Source organism: Cydia strobilella, chromosome Z (assembly GCF_947568885.1).
Source record: "Cydia strobilella chromosome Z, ilCydStro3.1, whole genome shotgun sequence".
Taxonomy (NCBI): domain Eukaryota; kingdom Metazoa; phylum Arthropoda; class Insecta; order Lepidoptera; family Tortricidae; genus Cydia; species Cydia strobilella.
In genome coordinates this window covers 38,263,736-38,276,652 of record NC_086068.1, presented here as the reverse complement: position 1 = coordinate 38,276,652, position 12,917 = coordinate 38,263,736, and the positions used below count along the sequence as shown (strand labels likewise).

General features: G+C 37.1%; 1 protein-coding gene across 5 annotated transcripts in view; it reads left to right on the top strand.

The window, feature by feature from the left end:
• LOC134754820 (maternal protein pumilio) overlaps positions 1-9,141 on the top strand; it is a 528,457-nt gene extending 519,316 nt beyond the window's left edge. For 4 of the 5 annotated variants that reach the window (XM_063691211.1, XM_063691209.1, XM_063691208.1 and 1 more), the window contains 2 exons: positions 6,925-7,130; positions 7,470-9,141. In XM_063691211.1, coding sequence (XP_063547281.1) covers positions 6,925-7,130; positions 7,470-7,716 — 453 coding nt within the window. In that variant the 3' untranslated portion in view covers positions 7,717-9,141. The remainder of the gene's footprint in view (positions 1-6,924; positions 7,131-7,469) is intronic. The other variant, XM_063691210.1, reaches the window with a different exon arrangement.
• Positions 9,142-12,917: the final 3,776 nt, after the last annotated feature.

The window sequence follows — 12,917 nt, the reverse complement described above, 5'->3', positions numbered from 1 at the left end:
GGTTTCGAAGGTTTGCGAGGTGCATAGATGTATATGTGGAGCCATGGTTCAGGAGGACGGACACCATGGGCTTAGCTGCCAGAGGTGCGCTGTGTGCTTTTTCGCGTCACCACGCAATAAATAAGGTAGTTCGCAGGGCTTTGGTCTCCGCCAACGTTCCCTGCGTCCTGGAGCCTCCGGGTTTGTGCCGTTCGGACGGCAAAAGGCCAGATGGTCTTACGTTGGTTCCTTGGCAGAAGGGTCGGTGCCTCTTATGGGACGCAACGTGTGTTAGCACCTTTGCCCCGTCCCATCTGAATCACACCATCAGTACTGCTGATTCGGCTGCGAAGTATGCGAAACAGAAGCATATAAAGTACTCTGCTTTGGAACCAACGTATGATTTCATACCGGTGGCGGTGGAGACTGCAGGATCTTGGGGTGCGGAGGCTAAGGAGTTTTTGTGGCAATTGGGTCGGCGACTAAGAGAAAGAGGTTGCGATCCTCGCTCCGGATCGTATCTGGTCCAACAGATCTCCTTGGCAATTCAACGGGGCAACGCTGCCAGTGTCATGGGGACTTTTGGGCCGGCTACGGTCCGAAGTGGGGACTTGGCCTAGTTTAATTTAGTGTTTAAGACTGACAAAGCCTGTTGCGGATTATATCATTTGTTAGTAGGTGACGAAGCCTGTAGCTGATTTATTGTTGTAAGCACTTGACGAAGCCTGCGTTGCTGATCATGAACTATGTATATTTGCTTTAATAATTGGCAGTAAATAAGAACCAAAAAAACTATTTAAAAAAAAGATAATTTGTGATAGATATTTTCTTTTAAATAATCAGGTAATAGTTATTTACGATACAAGTGCGGAAAAGAGGAAATTCGAAACGAATGACGATAAATTAAAACACGACCGCAGGGAGTCATAGTCATATCATTTATTGCATACATGTGTTTAAAGTAGGTCTTATTTATATCTTAGGTTACAACATGCACCCGTTAGGGCATAGCAACATAGTTACTTAAATAATACTTAGTCTAAATTATATCTTAACAGCTATACATTATTCACCAGCTTAAATTATATTAAATTATAATTTATCATAAAATTATCCAAATATTAATATTTATTATTATGAAATCCAATTTATTCCAAATTATCATTTAAGAAATCATTTAAAGAATAATAGCATTTGTGTAACAAAAAATCCTTGATTGCCTTATAATTATTGTGCGACTTGATTTTGTTTAGCAGTTTATTGTATACCCGGATTGCTGTATATTGTGGGCTGTGGGCTATTGGATAGTATTTTTGTTTTGGAAGGGGGGATAACAAGCTGATATTTTCTCCGGACATTATTTGGTTCCTTAAATAAATATTTATATTTCCACGCACGGCAATGGCAGTATCCCATATTCCTGAAAATATGCTGCTTTCAGGGCATTGAATGCCAACCATTATTCGGACGCATTTTTTTGCATGACAAATAAATCCTCGGAATCTGTGCTGTTGCCCCAAAGCATGATTCCGTAACTTAACCGCGAGTGTGCTAATGCATGATAGGCCGATAGAGCAGTTTTTAAGTCTGTTGTCCTACGAAGGTTGTACAGTGCATATAGGAAGCTTGAGATTTTGGTTTTAGTTATTTCTATATGTTTTTTCCAGTTTATGTTACTGTCAAGGGATATTCCTAACATGTTAAAAGTGTCCACTTCCTCAATTTTGATGTTATTTATTATTATATTAAGTTCTAATGGTTTGTTAAGTCCGTGATGGAATTGAATTAATTTAGTTTTGTTGAGATTGATTTCGAGATTTTGAACTTCTAGCTAGTTATTGATTTCGTGAAGACATTTTATGATTGTATCGTTATGACTTTCGCCTTTATCAATTTCAAACAGTAACGAAATGTCATCTGCAAATAAGATGTTGTGGGAGTGTTTTAAAACGACACGAGTTGCGAATTACCTATTCGCACGTGTATCGTACAACGTTTTACAGTACATATGGCCCTTTAAACTTTCGACATATGCACGAAAAGTGCTCTTTTACACACTAGTGCGAGAAAGTAGCACCATATGTACTGTAAATGTCATTTCCGGTTCTTGTCCCTGTTCCCCCCGCCGTCCCTATTCACCCCATTTGACGGTATCGTCTCGACGTGTTATATGTCGAAAGAAAGTGAGAATACGACACTGGACGATGGAAGAAAGACGCAAGTTCCTGGAGAATTGAGACGTTGGTTCGGAACGGAACTGTGTCCAGGTTATGCCAAGCATTCTTCTCCAGCACCACATTTCTAGAGGGTCGATCTAATTCTATATTGAAAAGTGTTTATTGCATATCACATTACACATTACTAGGTGGAGCTTATAAGTAGGTGGGTTAACATGTGACCTCTTTTGGTGAATGAAGATCTTATCAATTTCAGTACTTCTTTCTGTTCTTTCAGATCTTCTTTCGACTCGTCCAACTATCTTCATCTAAACTGGGTGTGCTTGAATCTGACATGTGGCACATTTTAGCATATCATCTAATAAATGGTATTTTATTCGAGATACGGCAGGTACTTTTACTCAGCCCTGAAAATAAATTATACACATAAATATGACTGAAATGGCAAAGTATCAAAACTATTGTCAGTTATTTTAAGATCATGAATGACTATGTTCATATTTACGTAAATTAAATTATTTTAAATGAATATACTTACCGATTAATAAATTAAATAGATAATTATCTTAATATTAAAAACAACGTAAATACCCGTCATAAGCGAGAACACGCTGTGTGACTTTTGTACGTCGATAGTCGGCTTTTAGCCATTTTTTTTCCCGGTGACAAAACCGAATAATGTCAAATATAATTTCCCTTGTGGTATTGTACGGTTTTATGCTGTTTTGAAAGTATTTCGTGCATAAAACTTGCAGTTTTTGTAAATAGTAAGTGTTCCGTTTGTTAAAACAAAGTTTTGCACGGAACACTAAAAATACACAATGACAGAAGTTTGTTTACTTTTTACAAGACAGATGTCAAAGGTTGGAGTGCCATATAAAATTGGTAATGTTAGTTCCCGTTTGACCCCGTGCCACGACGCTTCTCTATCCGCACAGACTATCTTTATTTTCAACAACAGACGCAATTTCAGTTCCTTGTTGTTATACAAAAAATCCGATCCGTGCAGGCGTGCACCGTGTGAGATATTGAAGAAGTAAAACATATAAAACATTTAAATAGGATTCATATCCCGGCAGGCGGCAGGCGCGGTTCGCCCTATAGGCAGGTCTATGGAACTCTCCGCGCGAGCTCGGATTTATACCTACGACTCGCTTCCCGCCGGCGGGACTCAAGCTAGCCAGTTGGTTGCCACACGCGCTCACGCACGCACGTCACCGCGCGCTATGCCAGAGAAATGTCTTCGTCACGAACAAATAACACAGCTTGTAGTGTGGATGGATACAGAAACAACAAAACAAATAAAAAATATAGTTTTTTCCTCTTTCGACGGATGAGGAAAAGTAAGTAGACATTCTCAATATAGGTATTTACACCTACTGTTATTATTTTTACGATAGTTACAAGCTACGTAGGTACTATTAAATTGTTTTAAAGATACCTTATTTACCTAAGACACCTAAGTATTTGAAAGAAGCGTCAGCAACCCTAGCGTTGTGCTGGTGCGCGCGGTGCGGGAGCGGCGCGTTGAAGGTCACTCCATTGTATTTTTGTGTAGGTATCAAAACGGTAGTTATTTGCGTTTTCTTTGAGAGATAAGTATCTGTTCGTAAGACTATTATATAATCTGTGCTATAGGTAAGGAGCGCTTGTGCAGTGCACTCCCATAAAATAATCATAATGAAATTATAGTACCTACACTGCCTAATTATTATATTTCAGTTATATCTATCGTAAAAAAATTAAATACCAATTAAATAATAATTACCTTTATGCATTATAAGTTCATAGCCAGCCTACTACTCGGTCATCGGTCTACTACCTGCTACTATAGTTTTCAACATAAAATAGTTTTCAACCACAAAATCACCCCGTAAATAAAAATAAATAAAAAAGCCTCTTTATTTCCTTTTCAATTACAAAGTTTAGGTATAGGTACATAAATAATTTCTTAATTAATTTTTAAAATCTGTTTTCTTTCTTTTTTACTTATTTTGTTTTGTTAGTGGCATGTTTAAACTTAATTTTTATATTTGTGTATTTTAAACTAAAAAAAACTTGATAGGAACCCCACTTTATTGGGTAAAGGCCTCCTCCAATTTGTTCCATTGGTCTGTAAATACTTTTCTTTTTCTTTCTCTTTTCTTCTAAATTGGAGGGTTGTGGTCGCTGTCCCCACGGTGACCAGCCGGCTTGGGGAACATTAATGTTTTTTTTTGTTATTCGTTCTGGAGTACGTTTTGGAGGGGCGCTGCTCCTTGCTATCGGGCGGAGTTTGTAGTAGGTATGTTACTTATCTAAAGTCGAATTGGTATTTGTACTTTTTGGTTCACGAATTACAAATGACTCTATATTTCTTTTATTTCTTTTTGGTATTTTGTTCATATTGCTTGTGCTCGGTGCTTGTTTTGTCGTCTCGTTGTTGTCTCCTCGATGGTTCTTCTCCGATTCTTCAGGTGAAATAGACAAAAACCTCTTATTAGTATTTCTTTCAGTGGGTGCGTGAGGTCCTGAGCTGCGGGGTTTTAATTCAATTATCTTGTCGTAGTGTAGAGCTACTCTTTTCCCAGACTCTCTCTCTTTTTTCAATGTTTCCTGTAATTCCTTTCTTTATTGTAATATAGCAGGGGAGAAATCTTCTTTTAAGTAGATTCCAGTGTTTTCAAGTGATTTTTTGTTCTTCAATATCTCTATTCTTCGGCTCATAGTTGTTATTGGGACTGCCACAGGTCTAATTTTCCCTGTGTTTTTCCCCATTCTGATCACATTTTCAATTTCCCATTTTTTGCATGATATATTCATATTTTTATTTAATATTTCTAAAAAGATAGAAAGTAGATTTTCGTAGCCATTTTCTTTTTCTTCAACTCCAAAAAATATGTCATTTTTTCTTCTTAGTCGTTTGTCTAAAATGTCTATAGTTTTTTGTTGTTGATCGATTTTTAATTCCAAGTTCTTTGTTTTTTCCTCTATATGCTTAAATTTACTATCTATATTGTTATTTATAGATTCCGTAATATTATTCTCCATCTCTTTCATATCTTGCTTCTGTTTAGATAAGTCCAGCTGGATATCTCTTAGAGTTTGCAGAATCTGATCCATTGTTTAGGCTTATATTTATGCCCTCTATCGATAATCACCCGAATCTTCTGGTAATGTGCGCGTACGCGGAAAGCTTGGGTTGAACTTTGATGCTGGTTCACGTTGTTTTGTTACTTGCCAACAGATGGCACTGTGGTTAAAAAGTTCTTTGTGACAACGTGTTTGTGTACCGTTATTCGTGTTTTTGAGGTTAAAATGATTTGAAGTAATTATCTGAGAACTTTTCTTTTGCACTTGTTTCTGAAAAATTGTCACTAGATTTCACTTCACGTGTTGCAAGTCCTTTTTTTAGTCTTTTTCTTCCGTTTTAAGGGTTCAACTGTCACTTTTCCTGATGCCGGTTTTCTGTTTATATCTTTGTAGTTAGCACACTCACGAGTTGTATAACGTTTTCACAGTAACATTGTTCATTGCTTTACACAATTATCACTGCTTTATATAGTTTTTTACGCTTTTTACTTTTAAAACACAAGCATATTACGGAGCCGATATGAACATCACGAGCACAGTGGCGCCGTAAGGGGGTGGAAAAGGGCGTTGAAGTTTATATGGGAAATCAGTACAAAGCAGATTGTGTATAAGATGCCTCCAGATACGTATTTCAGGACTTTTAATAGTAAATTAAACCCTTTAAATGGAATGGAAGATTGTCATAAGCAACTTACAAAAAGAAGTAAAATCCCACCAAAACACATTACATTTTCATGTAATTTGACTTAGGTGTAGAGTTTGTGAAGTTAGGGCTGTAGAGTTAGAAGCTTGGCTCTACAAGTGATCTGATAACCTTTTGACAGTGCGAGCCTTACGGTTTCATCTTGGCAACATTTTACAAGCCCTAACTTCACAAGCTCTACACCTAAGTCAAATGACATGAAAATGTTTTTGGTGGGATGGATATTTGTCGATTATTAAATCTTTATTTAATTCAGAACCTGAACCTAGGCGGTTCCGAACTCACGTAAAGCATATTTTTAAAATGATAAAAGATATCAATCAAAAAGCATGTAGAGTCACTTTAATTAACAATCAGAACGATAACTTCATACAACATTCTAAGATTTCTTAAAACTTGCTAAGTTTCTTTACTATACGAGTATTACCAATCCGTAAACATCGATTTGAAAATTTTATTACATTGCAATGCATTGTTCTTACTGATAACAATCAGTAAAGTTAACAAAAGCATTTTTGTAATGAACTTTTCGATATACATATTGTTAGTTATAAGATAAATATTATTAAGTTTGTTGTTATTATGTCGAATGATGTCACTTGCTGTTAGTATTGTCAGAATTAAATAATTCAGATGACGTTAATTATCATTTTCAATTTATAAAACTCGTAATTTAAATAATTAGTAATGTGATTGATGTTTCAAGTGACATCATTCCATCATTCATTCAAACCAGTTATTCATTCTGTAAAGTTATATAAGCAGCGATCACTTGGGATCACTGGCTTTTGGCTGTTGACTTGTCAAGGAATAAAGAACTAGTCGTACTCGGAGTGTCATTTAAAATTATACTCAACTAATAATATATATTGGTTTTAGTACAACACGGACTAATAAATTGCCCCGTTAAAATAGATAGTTTCTATGCTGTTTGTATCGAGTATATTATGTACAAAAATAATAAGCAGGCTTGTGTGTGTTGTTATGTTATAGGATCAGTATGGCAACTACGTAGTGCAGCACGTGCTAGAGCACGGCGCGGCGGAGGACCGGTCGCGGCTGGTGGCGGCGGTGCGCGGCAAGGTGCTGCAGCTCTCGCAGCACAAGTTCGCCTCCAACGTGGTCGAGAAGTGCGTCACGCACGCTACGCGCAATGAACGCGCGCTCCTCATTGATGAACTCTGCGGGTTCAATGATAAGTCAGTATCTGCATTGCTTACTTTACATTGCGCAAATCAAACAGCCCTTGATCAAGTGATGGACTGGCTTAAACTGCTTCATTCATTTATATTTGCATCTTCATCGTCAAGGCATGGTTTTGATTTTATATAATATGTCTCGCTTAACTTCTAAGTCGGGTAAATCCATTCGACCCTCTCAGCAAACATCTACCCTATTACCTTTTCTTAATACCAAATTGCATAATCTGACAGATGGATTTACCCTAGTTTGAAGTTAAGCGACTCATATAATCATATTTAATTTCAATACAATTCCTTTCGATCGATTCTTAGTTCGGTCTGTAATATTGATCGCAGTCGTGCGTTTTTCAGTGCACTTCACGTGATGATGAAGGATCAATATGCCAACTACGTGGTACAGAAAATGATCGACGTAGCGGAACCTACACAGCGCAAAGTTCTAATGCACAAGATACGCCCACACATCGGTTCGCTGCGCAAGTATACCTACGGGAAACACATTATTGCCAAATTGGAGAAATTCTTTATGAAAGCGCCGGAGCTAGGACCTATCGGCCCGCCGCCCCCAAACCCTGTCCTGTAGTATGTGTAAAGTATTAACGTCCGCGGGCTCAAGCTGATGCGACGGCGCGGGTGTCCCCGCCTATTATACATTTTGTGAATATTGAGATTGTACATTTGTAACTAAGAGCTCGCCGCTTCGTCGTCCACCGTTCACCGGCATTATCACGCCGCCCGCTGCGACCCTCTCCTAGTATAAGTAGCGGCATACAACAGCCGCATAAAATCTGATTAGGTATTAATATTGTCGTGCACCGCGTCGTGTCTGTGTGTGGTAAGCTCGTGAAGTACCTACCTATAATTATTGTGTTAGTCGTATTGTTGTGTTGTGACGTTGTGAGAGGCGACGGTGACGGCACCGGCGGACGCGCCCGGGGCGCGGGGAGCGGGGCGCGGGTGGCTTCAGCGCAGGCGTGAGGCGCCCTCTGTACATACCGTAGCAGCAGACTGATGTAAAGAATGATACGATTACTGTAACAATAGTTGTACAGCGTTGACGCCGACTCTGGTGCTCGGCCGTCGCGTCACTGTGGCGTAGTTTTATTGCGTTTCTAGCTCTTAAGTGTTCTAGTATTATTCGTTGTTCGTATGATCTATGTATAAATATTTGATCGTCTCTCATTCTCGTGTAATTTATGAATCGAAGGAAAACAGTGGTCACAAGGACCGAAATGTTTCCGTAATTTAGCTCGTTGTAGAATAACTATTAGCTGGGCTAGGGGACCTTGAATATTCGAGTGATTGAGAAATGCCGCAGGCAGTTCTAGACAATCGGCACTATAGCCGTGATTTTATTTTATAGTTGTAATTTATGTATTTTGTAATGTATTTTCAAGTCAAGCTCTCGTTTAAGTTAAACCCGGCTTTTAAATCATACTTATCGAATATTGTTTAATGCTGGAATGTATAGTTACTTTAATTTTGTGAAAATGATATTTTTGTATATTTTTATGTAACTAATTTAAGGTTTTTAGTTATGTAATTAGCCTTGTCGGAAGCTGGAAGGAGACGCCTCTCGCCGGGAGCGAAGACCGTCCGCGGGCGTGCCGCACTCTTTTAGGTTATAGTGATGATTGTAAAGTCCTGTACTGTACTGATAGTTGTAGTTCCGAGGTCTACCTTGCCGGATGCACGTCACAAGCGTAGCTGCTCCTCATTCCCCTGTGTAATTAATTTTATAGGAAGCGTAGTTTCCTATGACACCTCAGATTTTTTACATTTAGAGGTAATTAAAAATTATTGTATATGGCTGTACAAAAATGATTACAAATGATTTGTAAAACCTGTATGTGATGGAATAAGGCGGAACGTCAAGAGTGGCGAGGCGAAACTGATCGCGGCTCCCGCCGTTCCGCTTTGTAGGTTGTACTAGATAACATTTATATGATGATCCATCTATTTAGACATTAATTATAATAAAGCATTTCTGTAATAATATTACAAAGTATACGTTTTTTTATTCTTTAATTAACTACTTAAGACGAAAACCTCGTTCCGCTCGTAATCAAGTCACAGATCTAGAATGTACTAGTGTGCCTTATGGGAAACGGTCGAAGAGATAGTTCAGATCCGGAAACCGCCACCCACTTTTACTATGTTGTTAGGCATGGTATTGGGTCTCCAAAACTGCCGGGAGACAGCGGCGCCGGCCATCTACTTCAGCGGAATTAAGTTATCAAAATGACTCCCGCCTCGTTGCTAATATTGCATATTGCAGCCAAACTATGCATTGCACATACACGTGTGCGGTATTAAATGAAAGCCAATTAAATATTCTATATTAAATTTCTACACTATGTACCAAAATATGCAATAGTTTAAAAGCCATTTGAAAAGAAATCGGAATGATGTAAAAAAATATTCGATTATTTGGGTTTTACAACCTAACCAAAAGTCGGACGTTAGGGCATTGTACTAACTCCCCGTTATCTCAAAGACCGCTTTAGCTTTGTTCAGTCTATCAGATCTTCCCAAAATTATCTTGTCAAAGTCCCATCATCTACTTCTAAATTTTTTAATGATTCCTTTACGTTCCAGGCAGTTCGGTTGTGGAACTCATTACCTTCCGACTTAAGGCATGCTAAATCACTTCATATTTTTAAAACTCAAGTAAAAGAATATTATTTATCACTTCCGCAATGTTATTTTTGTCCTATTCCTATGTCCCTAATTGTTGTTGGCCCCGTTGTGGTGTTTTATATATATTCGTAAATATGTTATATATGATATTTATTTATGTATGGTAGTGTATGTAGTTTATACTATTTGCTATTTATGTATGTGTATTATTAGGTATTATTATTTCTCAATGGGGTTGGCCGGTCGAAATAATTAGCAGATGGAATTTTTGTTTTTTTAATGCCCTGGATATCAGCCCTATAAGCCAAATCTCATAGAAAAAGGGGCAAGCTATGATGGCGCCATCTCTGCATCACCTTTGACAGTTGCCAACCCCAATTCTATCACTCACTGCATCACCTACTCACATTACTTGTTTTTTTGCCTTGTCTCCACTACCCTAAGGTTGTCTGGAAGAGATCGCTCTTTAGCGATAAGAACGCTTGTAGTCTACCATAGTTTAAGTGCTTAATTTGTATGTCATGTCCTTTTTATATTGGTGAGCAATAAAGAAGATTTGTATTGTATTGTATTTGCCAGAACAAATGCATTAAGGCTGTTCCCATACCCAAATGAAATCTAAAATCGAGCCCTCCTTACGCCACCCGTCCCACCCCTAGGTACAATGACGATACAACAGCGCCACGTAAGAAGTGGCGACTTAAATGAACTAACACGACACTGATTTGTAAAACGTTATTACTAAAGACAAAAAAAAAAGCATGCTGGATCTCATAGATGGCGTTAAAGTTAAAATTGAATAATAGAATAAAGCATAGTGTAAATTCAATAATAATTTTAATGAAGTCAACTCTTCGTTCAAAAACCTTTGACTATAAGGGTAAATAATAACAAATATATAATACTTCTGTAAGTACTACTAAATACATACAGTTTATATTTCAACAAATGACGGCAAGTTTTCTATAATATCACTATTAGCATAATTAGGTATACTATATTACCTCTGCAGGTATATCATATCATCGATATTTATAAAAAGTTTGAGCATAAATAAAATTAATAAATTTTTTAGGGTTCCGTAGGATCACTTTGCTGTCCGTTTGTCAGTTTATTTATCGATTTGTCAAGAATCAAGACCATCTCTAGAGGTATCAATACAAATTAAAATCTACTTACTCGGATCTACGGCTTCTTTCAGCGGTGAAAAAAATGAAACTTGTGTATCAGCGCGATGAAAACCATATTACCGTTTATGTTATGACTGTTATGAGTTCTTTATATTCCATATTACGAATAATATATTTATTGTTTTATTAGGTATAAAGGAGATTCTGTCAATAATTTAACATTATTATCAGATATTAGCTTTTTTAAGCATATATCGCAAAAATCCGCACTAATATCGATGTACCAGTATTAATATCGAAATCCCGGGATTGAGACTCAATATCGGAAAAATCCCGGGATTGAGAATGATCCGATATTGCATGCCCTGCCCATGTTTCAACCTAACATAATAAATCTCATATCGAAATCCCGGGATTGACACAATATCGGAAATCAATCCCGGGATTGAGAATGATTCGATATTGCATGCCCTGCCCATGCTTCAACCTATCAACGAATAATAAATCCCGGGATTCCCACATTTGGACAGACCTTATGGACCTTATAGACAGGTGTTATGAGCTTAGGTTAATTGACCATTAGGTATTTAAAAAATAGGTGAATCGAGCATAGGTGATTCGACAATAGGCCAATAAATTTTCGGTATTCTGATATGTAACCGTTGCGAACGGTTCAAAAATAGAATCTTGAGCATTGTGAGGGTTTCAAGGCACAAGGGTTAAACAAACTTTGCCACCCAGTGAAACACAAATTTTTCACCACACCAACGCTAGGAGAATACTAACTATACTCGTAAAATATTACAAATCTTCACTTAAAAGTCGATTCCATTAGCCAAAATGAGGAAATAACTCAAAATTTACATATAATTACTTTGCCACTCTTGTGGATAAAACGCAAATTTCTCATCAGTTTTTGAAGTAAATATCAAGAGAGAGAGCCTTTACCAACTGGTGTGGTGAAAAATACATTTATTCAGTATGTATTTTAATCAATATAATCTTAATAATAATACCTATCTAATTTAAATTCAATATCATCAAAATCTTGGTCAATGTCGTTTAACAATGTAGGTACAGGTACTTTCTTAATCAGTGTACATCATCTTTCTTTTACGTTTTATCTTTAACAAAGTTATAAAAACCAAATCCTTGTTATGAGTTCTTTATATTCCATATTCCAAATATTTATTTTAGTTTTATTATAAAGGAGATTCTGTCAATAATTCAACATAATTGATAGATAGATATAAGCTTTTTTAAACATATATCACAAAAATCCGCATTAATATCGATATACCAGTATTAATATCGAAATCCCAGGATTGACAATCAAATCACTGTCGAAATTCAATCCCGGGATTGAGAATGATCCGATATTGCATGCCCTGTCCACGGTTGAACCTAACAACGAATAATAAATCCCGGGATCCCGATATTTCGATATTACTCCTTCTCAATACTAGGGCTCGCGGTCGAGTCCGTGTGTCGTGTAACTGCATCTGTTGAATACCGCATCCATTGCAGATCGATTGTAATTTTGTAAAAAATTACTAACTGAGACAATTCTTCGACCGACGGTTTTGTCAGGAACCTCTTCTTCCACATCGTACGATATTTGTAACTGAAAATATATTAAGTGTGTTAGCATTTATAATTTGTCATGTACACATGAAGCACCGGTGGTAAAGAACCAACGAGATAAATAGAAGTGAAACCCTGTACTTAGACTATATGAATCGTGCGATAAATCAATTTATGACGCAAATCTGGTACATGATGTTAAAACTATGTTATTGTAGCTAGGTGATTGACACAGCATGATGATTGCCGAAGGTGAACCGTTTTATTATTATCTCTTTATTTATCTTTCTTCTTAAGTTAGGCTTTTTACAATATGAGTATAAAAGTAAAATATAAAAACACTTACAAAACATTACAAAAAAATATATAAACACATTATAAAAAACCTAACCTAGGGTGCCGCCGGCAGCGGGGCAGGGTCCAAGCTGCC